This window comes from Podospora bellae-mahoneyi, chromosome 5 (assembly GCF_035222275.1).
Source record: "Podospora bellae-mahoneyi strain CBS 112042 chromosome 5, whole genome shotgun sequence".
In the NCBI taxonomy this organism is placed as follows: Eukaryota; Fungi; Ascomycota; class Sordariomycetes; order Sordariales; family Podosporaceae; genus Podospora; species Podospora bellae-mahoneyi.
In genome coordinates, this window is record NC_085884.1 from 3,998,249 (window position 1) to 4,013,655 (window position 15,407).

Genomic DNA, 15,407 nt, shown 5'->3' on the forward strand with positions numbered 1-15,407 from the left:
CTATTATTAAGCTGAGGGGGGTGCTCGTGCAAGCAGAGGCTACAATTTAATCCAAGAGCCCATGGATATATGGATTTAAGGGAAATAATAATCTTACTCTTTTTTCCTCTCTGCCAGAACATTGAACCCTCTGCCAGAACCCACCATTCGCGTCAGTGCTGTCTCCAAATCTGAGTGCCGGGCCAACATACCGTTCGAGATGGAAGTATGGCTTCTAGTTCCAGAGGAGGAGACTCGTCTGGTTAAGATTATGCCAATGCCAGACTTAATAGACGCAAGATTAGACCTATCATCTATACACTTTACTTCTCGAGAGGTAGATCGAAGGTTCCCGAACCACTTCAGAAATTTGGCATGCATCAATATCACTTGGGAAATCACGGTCCAAAAGTCGAATGCAGACGTCTACTTATAGCCTCTTCATCTATACTTCGTGGCCAACGCTATATGCATAGACGAGGAGAACAATTCTATGGAGGTTATGGCTAATTCGGTATCTTCCCATATTTTCGTAGTTAATCTGTAAACCGATTCACAGGGCAAGTATATATATAAAATCCTGTTGTCACAACCCTGGTACAGGACGGGTTGTGGGGCCACGGGAATAGGGGCCAATCGGAGGAACGTACGAAAATAGCCAATCACAGTAAGGGACGACTGATCAGTGTGCCAAGGGCACTGAGCAGACGGAGCGGAGTGCTTAGTCTGATCAAGGCACTGAGCAAACTGAGCAGTCGTGATCAGTGTACCAAGGGCACTAAGCAAGAAGTAAATATGGCTTGGCACCAGGTCTATATATACGGAGGAACTGGCTGGTATAGATAGGCAGTTCCGCAGTATGCAATTCAAGTTGTAGTTACAGTATTTTGTGATTACATTGAGACATCTTGTCGTACACTGTTTAGCTGTACCGAACCAGGATTATTCAGAAGCAGCCTTTAACCGGTATCCCTTTCAGAGGTTCTGGATAGGGGTTCGTTATATATAATTATTTAATTAACGTTTAATCGTTTACGTAAAAGCTTATTAAAGCTAATAAAATTAGCTTACTTAAATAAATAATTATTAAACCAAGCTACTTACGTAAGAGTTTACTAAAATTAATAGGACGGGCTTATTTAATATTATTATTTATTATACAGTCGCTCGATTAATATTTAATTATTTATATAAAGGGTATATTAAAGTTAATAAAGCCGGCCTATCTAGCGCCCGCTACTCGATTTAATTAACGTATAAAAAATCGTTTACGTAAGTTTAATCGATAAGTAAACGTTATTAATATTTATTAAAAAAGTTAAGGATAAAGTAATAATAGAAAGGCTATTCGTTATTCGTAGTAGCGAAAATATTTATACTTTTTATCTTTATTATCGAAGAAATATTTAATAATAATAAAAAACCGAAGGACGGTTAGGTAGTTTAGGTAAGGGTAATATTATATTCTTTTAGATCGCCGAGAAGATTAATTATAGATAGTAATACACTATAAGGTATTATATATAAAAATATAAGGTATTTATTTACTTTCTTTATAATAAAATAGTAATATAGAATTAGTATAGTATTATAATTTAAAAAATAAAAGAAACGTAAAGGACTATTTAGGGCTAGACCGGGCGATATAACGAATCTTTATATATAATAATTAAGATATTAACGATTATAATTTTTATTATATATTACGGAATTATTTATTTATATTAATTAATTCTTTATATTAAATATTAGTAGGGATAAGGTTAGCTTAATACGTAATAAAATATAAAAAATATTAGTTTTAAGTTATATTAAGTTTAAATATAATTTAGAATATAATTGTAAATATACCTTTTATTATCGATATAACTTTAATAATAAGCCTCTTACTTTATTTCGCTAGTTTATTAAGTATTATAGTATTAAAATATATATTCCTAGCTTAAACGAATAAACGATTTCTAATTATACCACCGAAATTTACGTCACATATCTAATAAAACTCAAGGGTATTATAGCGTGGCAGTAAAGGATAGGATTACTATTATAATTAACTAACACTATAAAATACTCGAGGGTACTTGGCAGTATAGTAAGACGAGTATTCGGGAAGGATTTTAGTATATAATCGTTCGGTTAGGATAGACTCGAAAGACTTTATTAATATATAATTATAATAATAATATATAATTCCGTTTAAACAAGTGTCGAAGCGGTAAGTCTAAAAGCGGCGAGGCTAAAAGCAGTAAGTGTGAAAGCTGTAAGTATAAAAGCGGTGAGGGTAAAAGCGGTGAGGGTAAAAGCGGTGAGGGTGAAAGCGGTGAGGGTGAAAGCAGTGAGGGTGAAAGCGGTGAGTCTAAAAGCGGCGAGTCTAAACTGCTCCTACTTTACTAAAAGTAGTTTGAGGTAGCAGAATCCTTATCTAATCTACCTAAATATTTGTCTTGCCTTTTACGCGAGTTACTATAGCTAACTTCTTTATAAATAAAGTATATACTAAAAGGTATCTTCCTCCGAAATAAAGTACTAAGGCCTTCCATATAGCTACCTACGATCTCCTAATCGATTTTTTTAGGTCCTTAAATCGTTTCTTTAGACCGCGCTATTATAGTTAACCCAATAGCAGGCCGCGCTATATGTAGGGCGTAGGATACCCCTAACCTATCGTTAAGGAAATTAGGGGATAACTAATTAGGGATAAATAGAAGTGTTATGGCGTTAAGGTTTATAAGTACTTTATAAGATATAATGTACTAAGAGTAATTAAAGGTATAGCACGACGAGTACTTCGTAGGATATAATATGCTAGGAGTGATTAGAGGGATAGTACGATAAGTATACTATAGAATATAATATATTAGGAGTGATCGGGGCCGTAGTAGGGCGAGAACCTTACGGTCCTAAGGTCTATATATACGGAGGAACTGGCTAGTGTAGATAGACAGTTCTATAGTATATAATTTAAGCTTATATTTACGGTATTTTATATTTATATCGAGATATTTTATTATATATTATTTAGCTATACCGAACTAATTATTAAAAGTTACCTTTAACCCGTATCCCTTTCAGAGGTTCTATATAAAGATTCGTTATACGCGCTAAAGGCTTTACTCGATAGATATATCGATAATCGTTTTATCGGATATATATATATTTCTATTTATCCTTATTTTTTAGGAACTTCGAGTTATACTTAAAAATTAAATTTCTAAAAATCGCTCGGAGTAAGGATAGGATTTATTTTTAAATAAATATACTTAACGTTAGTTTTAATATTACTACGTTAAGCGACTTTCCATTAAACTATTATTTTAAATATATTCGAGGTTATTTTTATAATATTTATTACTTTCTTAATTACTTACTCGAAAAAATAGTAATATATATTTATTTACTTAATCGACCTATTCGGCTACTTAGCTAGCTCGTTCGGTAGGGCTAAATTATTTAGCGATTAGGCGACTCGGGGGTTAACGAAATTCGGAAATTAGGGGTAAGTCGAAATATTATTAAGGTTACTATATTACTTTATTACTATCGTAGGTATTAAAGAAACGCTATATAATTACCTCTTTAAAATTTTTAAACTTTATTCGCGCTTAATACACTATAGTTCCGAGAGACTATATATTTATAGGAATATACGCCGGTAAGTAAATTAATTAAGCTTTCTCGGGTAGGTAAAAGTAATTACCGTAAAGACTTTAGGGTCCCTAAACTGCGAAGTAATTACGGTATAAAGTAATACCTAAGGAAAGTAAATATAAGTAACTATACCCTATTAATAAAATTATAGATATTAAATTATAGGGATTTACGCCTAGAGAAAAAGTATAATAAACTAGTTTATTAAACTTTAACTATTTAGTTTAAACTTAAATTTAATAAAGGAATAAAAAGTTAATTTTAAAAATACCGCGAAGGAAGCCCTTTATAAATATAAAAGACCTCTTATCGATCCCTATAACTTTTATTGGTTTAATAGCCTATAATAATTTATATTATTAATAAACTTTATTAAGTCTGTCGTATTCGATTAATTTTAATTAATAAAAACGCTATAGCTACCGGGTCCTGGGCCGTTAAAAACGTTATAATTACTATAACTTTAATCTATTAACAGTTTTAATAGAATTATAGTTTATTATAGTAGCTGTAGTAAAAAACTTTAATTCGCTATAAAAACTACGGTTTCTAACCGTAAGTCTTATTAGTAATATAAGTATTAGAAACTATATAGAAGAATACTATAAAATCTATAAATATATATTAAATTTTATTAATTCCGCATTTTAGGATCTATATAGGTTAAATAATAAGGAAGTAAATTATATATAAATATAGCCTAAGTAAGTTTAAACTACTTAAATTAATTACCTATATTAAACTCTTTATAACCTTAGACCCCCCGATATTAATATATACTTTATATTCTACCTATAAAAACTAAAAATAAAGCTTTTCTTTTACTTTTTTTTACTCTAGGTATTACTAATAATTAAATATACCGAGGAAGATATTAAAAATACCTAAAAAAATATTATTATTAGTATAAGCTAGCGAAAAGCGTTTAATAAATATAGGATTTTACGTTTTACCTTAAAGTACTATATTAATAGTACTTTACTAAAGAACTTTGCTTATAAAAACTAATAATAATATTTTTATAACTAAAAAAACTTTATTATTTAATAAATCTTTCGTTAAGAAAGCTTTAACTACGCTCTTATTTATATTAATATAAAGGCTTTAGCGGCTAGTTTACTAACTAAATAAAGTAATCTTAACCCCATTAATAAGTACTAAGTATTCTACTTTATTAACTATTATCCCGATATTTAAATAAAGATTAAAAAGAAAATTAATTATATTAAAGTTAATAAAGTTACCTTAAAGAATATTAATAAGTTTTTTAACCTATATTCTACTATTAATTAAATTAAGCTTAAGTATAGATATAACTATAATAAAGTAAGGATAATAGAAGGCTAGGGAGAAAACGGTTTAGTTATTAAATCCTCGAAGCGGAATAAGAAGTCTATATACGTTAAATAGAATAAAAAAAGGATCTGGACTACTATATTTAAATATATTTTATAAGACGGGAGAGTCCTCTCCGCTAGGGTTATCTTTAAAGGTAAAGACCTTTAAAAATAATAGTTTAAAAACTAATTAAATAAGGATTAATATATAACTATATTAGAGAATAATTAGATTAACAATAACCTTACCGTTAATTAGTTTAAAAAGGTTTTTATACTTAGGACTAAACTTAAAGATCTATCGAAACCCTATCTTCTTATTTATAATAGCTATAGCTTATATACTATTAACGACTTTATAATCCGGTACTATAAAAGTAATATTTATTTTCTTTTTTTAACCCCCTATTACTTTTACGTCCTTTAACCCCTTAATATTAATTACTTTTCTAGTGTAAAAAAAGTATATAAAAGGCTTATAGTTATAAACGACGCCTTTATTAACTATACGCTTAATAGTAAAGTTAATTTAGTCCGGCTATATAACTTTACTCGTAAGTAGGGCTTTAGGAAAGAAAATATTATCGGCGGCTAGCGTAGGATAGGGATTATAGCCTATACGTAGGTGTAAATTGTTCTTTTTAAGCTAGGTAGTAATTCCTATAATACCCTTAAATATTTTTTTAAAAATATTTACTTTCTATACCGTAGGGGATTCCTAGGTAATTAAAAAGGTTAGGGACTTACTTAAGAACTATATACCGGCCGGAAAACGGTTTACGGTAAGGACTCTTACTAGTACTATACTTATACTAAAAGTCCCCATCTAAAATCGCCTTTAAGTAAAAACCGCCCGACGCCTTTATTTTACAGACGCTAGTCGGCGTTCCTTTAAGTAGGAGCCTATATATTCCTATATATTAACTAACCACTTCGTATTTTAACTATACTTTTATATTACTTACTACCGCTTCTTCTCTCCCTATCCGACTTACCTTTAAAAGTTCCTAACTTCGTTACTCTCGCGTTTATTAACGTTTATTATCTACTCTATACTAACTAATATATTTAAAGTCCACGGCTTTTATATTAAAAAGTAATTAATTTCTATATTGGTAAGAATTATATAATTAAACCCTTAATAGCTCTATTTTCCTTCCATAAAAAGTCTAAAGTTATAAGGTTATCGGTAATACCGAGAGGAATAAAATCTTTAATAATATAAATATAAATATTACCTTTTAAGTAAATCTTTTAGCCCCTCTTCCTTTCCCCTTATTTATATTTTTAACTTAATATACTCGCTACGGTCCTAAAGGAAGTAAGCCTAGGGCAATATACCTTACCGCTACTTCGTTTATATAATACTATAAATCTATAGCTATTAAAGTTTAATACCCTTTATCCCTTAACGCTAATATATATCTATTAAATTAATCTACTAAATACTCCTACTATTCCTTAGTATATAGGACGGCAAAATAGAAATTCGGGTAACGGATAGGTAGTTTACTATATACATTTTTACCGTCTATAACTACGTAATTTTTAAATTGTAGGAATATAGTAATTTATAAATATCTTCTTTTATTTTAAAAAAATTAAATAAGTTCGTTTATATGTAAAGTTATAATTTTAATATAAATGGTGGTTCTCGTGGGTTTAATAACGGGCTACTGATACGCGCAAGGAGAAAACGGAAGTGAAGTTATGATCAGTTTTGGTTGCGGTAAGTATAGCCGAACGGTCCTTAGACCCACTTTAGCTCAGGGTGATGCTCACTCCGCTCACCCTTCGCTCACCTTGTGAGACCAATACGGACTGAGCCAAAAAATTTGTCGGGTGTGACTATATAGGTATACAGTTTGCAAATCCACTTTCTTTATGTACGCTTGCTCGCGCAATTCTGCATGTAACGATTAGACGCATGCCTTAAAGGATACCTGGGTAGAGAGAATACACTTACCATCCGGAAACAATGTTCGCGATGCTCTCCCCGCGTCGCCTCTCTTTTGCACTCTGTCACTGGCCCACAGACATGGAACCATATGCCTCCTGCAACAATGCAGTTTTCACGATGATACGGCGTGCTGCGGCATTTGCAAAGACTGCATGACGTTCCTCTCGTGTTATTTTCTCGCTGGAGCTCACACCGCTATAGACAATCAGAACCGAAACCAGCATACAGCAAGGGGAAAAGAGGGGACACGATAAAGCTTTACATCACAATCAGGGCATACCTGTTCCGAGGCTTCACCCCCAGCACATTGTGGGCTTTCGGCGAGACAGGTTCCGGCATTTCCCACCTTGTTGCAAGAGCATGGGCCATCATCTTTCTTCAAGGGCTAGGAATGGGAGAAATGAAGAGTTAGTGAAGATATTTCATCGCATTCCGCTGCGCGTTCAAGGTCACGGGTCGTGAACGGCAACTCACCCTCCAGTGAATCTGGCACCAACCTGCCAAGTCTGGGTTGCCTGGTGGGCTGCACCCGTCCAGCCTGCTGCACTCCTTTGTAGACATTTCCTCGCGATGATGATGCTAGCGGGGGTTCGAGATGCCGAGTTTGGTGGGTGAGGTAGTATTGTTGGATTGAGTCGTTGTGTACAGGTATTGATGAAAAGTTCTGGAAGAAAAGGAAAAGTCAGAACAGTGGACACCTCCCGGAGTGTGAAAGCCTCACAAACCTTGTCGGGTGGCCCGGCGCCACACCGCAAAAAGGAGGCCTAGTCCAAAGCTTGACGAGGTGACAGGTCTTCGGACTTTAGAGACACGTCCATCTTCGTGTTCAGGTACATAGAAACAAGGTTGAAGGTCTTAAGCTGCTTAATGTTTATGAGTCAAGAAATTATTTAACTTATGATGGGTGGTCAACTGAGCCATGTATTTGTCCCGTGCTAGCCATATCGGTTTCTCTTGGAGATCCATTGCAGTAGGGTATGGATGCAGCGCACTGTAAACCCAGGTAACAGACAAATCACCATCAACATATAGCAATGGACCCATTACGTTTGATAGAGGTTGAAAAACAGGATTTCTTCGTGTTAGCTACTTACCTAGGAAATGTAGGTACCAAGAAAAGACAACAACTCTAAGGCACAGCAGCCACCCGATGTCTAAGACTGGTTGAAGTTTCTGAGCATGGGCTAATGTAGCCGGCCAATCTAGGAACTCTAGACAACGATAGAGAAAAATATGAGTAAAAGCAGTAAAGCAGTTAGCCACTCGAACTAGGTAGGCGGGTATTGTTCGTATCCAGACTGATAGTAGCCCTGATCCAATGAATTCAAAGTGTACCTAAGGCACCTTGTTATACATGGTCACTAGGACCAAGACATTCCAGTATGTAACCAGCACATTCTAGTGTTAGCCACTCCATGGCTTGTAATTTCAACAGCCCATCTATAACTAAATGATGGGGTTGCGACATCGTGATGCAACACCCAAACTCCTTCTCCCATATATCTATCCCGGCGGTACAAATGGTCATCTGTTGTTGAGGCAATTCTAGTGACGCGAACGTAGAGTTAGACACAGGTACATATGATCAGAGGAACATTAACGTTACCGCCCAGTAACAATGGTGACGATGCTGTCCCTGAGTGGCTGCCACCGTACACAATACCCCTTGCCCAACTAAAGCGCCTACAGCAAGGCATCTTTCACGATTCTCCTTCGAATTCCGGCACTTACAAAGACTCCATGACATATTGACATTCTTATTAATCGTAGTTGGAGATCGAAGGGGTAGATAGGTGATCTTGTTTGTGATGATGGCTTACAGGGTATCCGGAGGGTATCCGGAGGGTATCAAGAGAATTCGTAGATGTTGGTGCTGTTGGAATTCTGAAAGCTAAGTAAGATCAGGTACAGTGTTTCTGTTCTTATACCTATCAGTGTAATGGTTCTCGAGGGTGAGGTCTGCGGCAGAACGTGATCATTCTCCATTAAACAGTCTAACAAGATGTCATTCTGCCAAAATGAAACATAACATGTGCCAAATCCAAAACTTGTAGCTATTGCACTAGTCAAAAAAGTTGGGTTAAACATATGTCGGATCGAACCCACGTTCCCAGCAGGTTAACCCAAAGGTAGGTAGGTACCTTAGGTATGCGACCATCTGATATGTCGGTTATAAGAAGCCCACCGGACTTTAATGGTACGGCCGGAACCTGCTGACTGCTGTCATATCACTTAAATATCTGTAGGTACCTAGTGATCCACATTATGGAGATAAGGAGGGCTCTGGGGGCTCACGAGTGCCACCTAACCTCAAGGGCTACCTATGTTCGGATTATAACATCAATTTCTTTCTCCCAACCCATTACGAAGCTCTCCACCAGCATGCCACATCATGTCTCGCATCTATAACTGGGAAGTGTTTTGGCGGCCTTCCAGATTACCCTGTGTAAGAGAGACGCGTAGTCTTTCACGGGGAGACTGAGTCTGTCAGACAGTTCTGTGTCAGTCATGTTTTGGAGAGGCCAATGGTTAATAGCTCTTGATGGGATTAGAGACCTGTTTAATGGAACTCGGCTGACGGAAACGAACGCTAGAGCCAAGAGCCACGCAAATGGCGGGGACTTTGGGTTTGTCACCAGCGCCAAAATGCCACGGACTATGGCCCTCAAAGTGCCAACCGAGGCAAGTGGCATTTATCAGCATTTATCTTGTGTATTTATTGCACCTCTCATGTCCACTATCACGAAAGAGCGATGATCTCCTTCTCCACAACCTCCAGGGGGTTCCCTTTGGCGACATGTCCCGCCAGCTCCCGCACCCTCAACCGATACTTGTCATCCCCCAAAATCGTATCAACCGCAGCCGCGACAGCGTCAGGCGTAGGCCTCCCGGTCCTCAGGTTGATCCCTGCACCCGTCCACTCGACCCTCGCCGAGACCTCGCACTTGTCCTCCGTCAGCCCTGCAGCCACGACAGGCACCCCGTTCACGATGCAATGCACGAACCCCCCATACCCCGCGTTGAAAACCATAACATCAGCATGCTCCAAGACAGAGTCATACGGCAGAAAGTCCACCACCTTGACATTCCCGAGCTCAACACCCTGAGGCAAAACCTCGGGCGGCGTCTCCAACCCTTGCTTCCCCAGCAAAGCAATAACCAACACATCCTCCCTCCCCGCCAAACCCTTGATCGTAGGCGCCAACAACATGGTATAGTCCCTCGCCAACGTCCCCTGCGACACAACGACGATCCTCCTCCCCTCCTTCCGTTCCAGAACCTCCGGCTTCCACCATTCCGGCCATTTATACCCCTCCTTCCCTCCCTTCTTAGGCGGCAAACTCCCGGCAAACATGACATGCGGAGGTAGATCCGGCCGGGGGTACTCCAAAACCTCATCACAAAGCTGCAGCGTGACATCATGAGCAGTATAACTCAGATTCACCATCCACTGATCCGGCACCTCCACCCCTCCACACCTCCTGATATTCTCCCTAAACCCATCATACGCCTCCTTCACCACATATTTATAATACCACTCCTTTAGCACCCTATCCCGTTCCCTAACCCCCTCCCCCTCCCCAGGAAGAATCCCAAGCGGAAAAGGCGGCATGCCCTCCCCATCAAGCATAACAGGCGTAACATTTATCCCCACCGTCTTGGGCACCTCCTCCCCGTCATCCCACCCTTTGATTTGACCAAGACTGGCCCCGTATTTGAAAGGTAAGAAGCCAAACCACATCGTCTCGTTGGCCACGATAATTTTCCTCTCCTTGCCATATCTGTCCCTCAGATCCTCCAACGCGGCCTTGCTAGACAGAAACTGGCCTTCAATCTGGCCTATGAAGAATGTTTTGAAGTCTTGCACCATCCTGGGTAATCCCTCGGGGTAATTCGCCCTTTCCATTCCCCATTTTCTATACGGACCTTTGGCGAGGGAGAGGGACTCATGGATGGGGATGAAGTGCGCTCCTGACGAGGCGATGATGTGGGCGTGTTGGACTCCGCCGACGAAGTGGACTGGGTAGCCTTTCTGGACGAGATGGGTTGCGATGGCGGTCAAAGGGAGGACATGGCCTGGAGCGGTGGAGGAGGTGCAGAGGATTAGGATTGCGGGGAGGGAGGGATTGGAAGGGGGTGGTTTGGGGAGGGTGGAGAGGTCGATTGGAGGGCCGAAGATTCCCGGGGGAGGACCACCCGGGCTGGGGATGACTCCTGGTGGCGGGCCAGTGCCAGGGGGGATGCCGGGGGGTGGTCCGCCTTGGGCGAACGGGGGAGGGCCGTTGGCTTTGGCGTCAGGAGGCGGTCCCGTGCTGGAAGGGGTGGCCATTTTGGGGGAGTTGGAGGCCTTGGCTGGTTGGGGGGAGGTTGGGGCCGGTTTCGATAAGACTTTGCCCATAGTCTTTTTGATGGTCAGTGAATAAAGCTTGACGATTGGCACAACGCTGAAAGGTTATGCCGAAAGGTGGTCTTTTAGACTACAAAGAGCGGTATCAAGATTGTTCGGACATGGTGGCGGGTCCCGGATGGCCATCGACACTTATACCAACAGCTCAACGCAACATATTGCGGCACAGATAAAGCCAAGTCGTGGTACCCGAAGACCGTAGACCGGGCGCCGGAGTCCGCTACCACCATCAGATGCAAGGGCGCAGGAGATACCGTGCATGGCAAGATGATGATGCATCGACGATTATGGGAGCAGCAAGGGGTTGCGTGTTGTTTGTCTTCTCTTGGCCGTCTGGTGGTAATAATCATCTCCTCATCCCTTGCCTCCATTGTCCAAGTCGTTGCCAGTCGGCAATTCTTCGGGCCTGACAATTCCTGCGGTTGAAAAGGGGGTCGACAACAATAAAGCGACAAACCGATCATCTTAAAGCCGACGACGTGCATGCGGGTGCCGGACTTACAATACCACCCCTTATAGTACCATCCACCCGGAGCCCCAACTCATTTAGCCAAATTGCCCGGCATAGAAGGCTACCGCCAGGATCTAGTCCATATTGTTTATCCAATCTCGAGCCGACCGAGATTGGCATTTCGGGACCGACTTGCACCTTATCAACAACCGATATCTCCGGCAACTTTGGTGACACAAGAAACCGCTAGAAGATGAGTTGTGTATTGCTGCATGTCAACGGATATGATCTATTGTTCTCCTTTCACCAGTTTTTCGAGATGATTCGGCACCAATGCCCTGCTCAGTTCATCCATGGCAGCCTCCAACACCGCTTCGTACTGATTCCGATATCTCACAGCCAGCTCCTGGTTCTGATTGTCGGCACTTTCAATCTCGATGCTCTTAAAGCGTTGGTAATCAAACTGGACCTTGGCACCGATCGTCTGTTGAATCCTCTCGAGGAGCTCGTGAAGCTCAGTCGGAATACTCTCCTCCGTGCCTTGAGCCCAGTGTTGAAGTGCAGCAAGTTCGCCAGCAGATGTTGCTACAGCAGAAGCAAGGTCGCGGATAAGCCCCGGTTCGATTCTTGAGAGCCCTGGCAAAGATTGCAGACGGGTATCTTGCTGAGAAAACACCCTTGATCTTCCCGCAATGGAGCTAGGATCGCTGAACGGTCGTAAGGAAATAAGAAAGTCCTGTAGTTCGTTGTTCTGCAATGTCGAAGGCGGCCTTCGGCTTTTGACATGAACATAGTCGTTGTGAAGGGTGTCTGTAACCGGCAGAATGAACCCATAACCAAGCAGCAACTCGCTGTTGCTTTTGAGGCCGTAGTTGTTGAAGACTTGCTGACCTGGCTGATAAGCATTATTGCAAATCAGCTGGCAAGTACCATCCACTTCAAGATTCCACTGATATTGGGAGGTCGGATCATGGTTGCCGATATCAAGAAGCGGCTGCAAGATGGAGAAGTCGTCGACTTTTGTGCCATGAGGCGTGAGACCCAGGACGTGATCTTGTGTTTCTTGCGAGAGGATCAAAGACGGACGAAAACTCCGACTGGTAAAGATGCAAAAGGCCCACTTGTAGAGCAGCTGGGAGTATTCCTGCCACCCCGGGAAATCTACTTCCTTCAGAAGCTTTCTGGCGTGCTTGTACTCCTTCTTGATGTTGGCTTGGATCTCGCGGACGGCAACATGAGCGTTTGTCTCCTCGAGGCATTCAATGTCGTCTTCGGGCCAGACAGCTGGTAGGGCCCAGGTAGCGACACGATCGGGCTGCGGAAGGGTCGAGATGTATGGCCACCAATATGAGTCTTTCTCTTTCAAGTACTCCTTCACCAGGAAAAAGCGACCTATAACATGCGGTGGGTTCGATGACATGAACTGCGGTGGGAACGCCGGCCGTTGCTCTTTGTTTTGTGGTGCCCTGCTGATGGGTCCATCAATCAAGGCGTTGATGTATGAGAGTGTTATCGCAACATGGCAGGCGACAGCGCAAAACCCTGGCGCCAGGGCCTCATTTGCGGAGGGTTTGACCCGTAACGAATAGCCGGTGACATCGTCTTCGTAAACTTCCAACGAAGGGTGTAATGCGGCTCCGTGATGTTGAGCCCATCTCTTCAAAGTGTCAAAGCGGCTTTGGTCGGATTCCTTCATTTGCGTGGTTGTTGATGGTGATTTGTGATCTGTGGTGGAGATGACGAAGTACCGACGCCCAAAGTTTTCTGGCAATCAGCAGGTGCTTAGTCAGCAGACAGAGTGGAGCACAAGTTTGAGTGCCTCTAAGCTCTGTAGCAATCATGTTTGTTTACTTCGGTGGGGTTCGGTGATCAGGGGTCCAGGGGGTGAGCGTCGGGATTAGGGTTCGATGCATAATTCACCACGAAGGATGATATTCCTTGGACACGATGATTCATGCAATAGTGATTCTGAGCAGGTCTTTTCGTGCCCTAATTTGATATGTTGGTGTGTGATGTAAGCTGGTTTTTTACCTTGAGATACCTATAACAATCTAACCATTTTATTTTGGAATTTAAATTTTCTTTTCCTCGATCCGACCTAGTCTCTCCAAGGCTTGATGTTGGAATGCTTGGATTATAGCCAGATAGAGCTAAGATTATAGATAGGGATGGTCAAGATCAGACACCCAGAGCTCGGACTGTAACAACCATCAAAGTAACCCCGCAGATAGGTGAGTTTGATGAATGAACTCGGCTTGGGTAGAGGCAGCGTGTTACGTGAGCGTATATACGGGAAGAACGTAAGTGTATATCTTGCCTGAGTATAAGCATTCAATCCTACCCTGTTCAACTGCCCCATTGAGCCTTGCGCTCCGCCACAGAATCACAGCATTTGACTCCAAACGACACCATGGCGGTAATTATGTATCCATCATATCTATATCTACCACTCCAGCCAACCAATGTGATCAAGGATTGCCAAGGAACTTGCAGCTTTCAGTTTGCTAACAATGCGGAAGCTTCGTTCGGTGGTTCAGTTGCCCAGTAACAATGGCAGCGCGATCCATTTCAATCTAGTAATTCCAGGCTATCTGAATGCCCTGCATATTTCCCACTTCCAAAATCAAGTTCGAGCAGCCAGCTGCTGATCACATATCTCTGCATATGGTCCAGCCGTCCTCCAACCCAATCCCTCTGTTCTCAAGACCCCAACGTTTCATCACTTCCTCCAACTCGGTTCTGAGAGGCATTAAGTGACATTCCCTACTGTTCTCCCTCATTTCCTCCGCCTTGGCACGATCCTTACCACATCCCATAGAGGGCTTCGTCCCTAGAGAGGTTTCTAGGCTCGCAGCATCTTTGGCAGATGTGGCCGCTCTTAGGGTTCCGTTTGCTGGTCGTTATCCGCTTTTCGGCCTTGTCTCCGGTTTTCAGGTTCTCCATGTACCTATTCTTCACGCAGCCCTGTTAAGTTTTGAAATGCGTTTGGCAAGTATGTTCATGGTTGTTCTGGAGCAGGATAATCTTACAATGCCCTTGTCCTTTCCTAACGTACACTTAGCGCAGCATTCGATAGCTTGATCCACCACCCCGTCGCATTTTCCTTTGTAAAGGCAGGTCTTTGGGTTATCACCACGAGTGCAATGGCAAGGATACGTGTATCCTCCCACCGTCTCGCGTTTCGCACGTGTTTCTTGCTTCCTCTTATCTCCGGACTTCTTGCTTGGCGCCGGCTGTTGTTCGAAGATTCGGCTCAACTTGGTAAGGAGTTTAGCCACCCCTTTCTTTTCGCCTTCGATCGCCCGTTCCTTCTCAGCGCTTCGAGCTCTTCTTCCTTCATGTCGAGAAATTTACGACACAACTCTACCGGATGACGTCGTGGAAGAACCCGATGTCTCGGTCCGAGAGAGAACGGACTCTCATGCCGTCTCATGTGACAAGGGCTGTAATATCAGGGCTTGGAACTCATAGTTCAATTCCAACTAATAATCTTTGATGGCCTCGAAGAGCGTGATACTGAAAAGAAGAAGAGATACAGTCTTGGTGTTTCCAAACGCGTATTTATCCTCCCTCGCGTGGCCCGTGCCCTTATTGGCCTCAGGCCATCGCCAAGTCCTTCAATAT

At 41.5% G+C, this 15,407-nt stretch overlaps 2 protein-coding genes across 2 annotated transcripts; both read right to left on the reverse strand.

Annotated features, from left to right (window-relative positions):
- Window positions 1–9,664: 9,664 nt before the first annotated feature.
- QC761_510190 (uncharacterized protein) lies at window positions 9,665–11,254 on the reverse strand (the record flags this gene model as incomplete). The annotated part of the gene is made up of 1 exon (XM_062880222.1): window positions 9,665–11,254. The coding sequence occupies one exon, from the start codon at window positions 11,252–11,254 to the stop codon at window positions 9,665–9,667; it is 1,590 nt and encodes a 529-aa protein (XP_062731562.1).
- An 818-nt stretch (window positions 11,255–12,072) lies between these two features.
- On the reverse strand, window positions 12,073–13,479 carry QC761_510200 (uncharacterized protein; the record flags this gene model as incomplete). Its single annotated transcript, XM_062880223.1, has 1 exon — window positions 12,073–13,479. The coding sequence occupies one exon, from the start codon at window positions 13,477–13,479 to the stop codon at window positions 12,073–12,075; it is 1,407 nt and encodes a 468-aa protein (XP_062731563.1).
- Window positions 13,480–15,407: the final 1,928 nt, after the last annotated feature.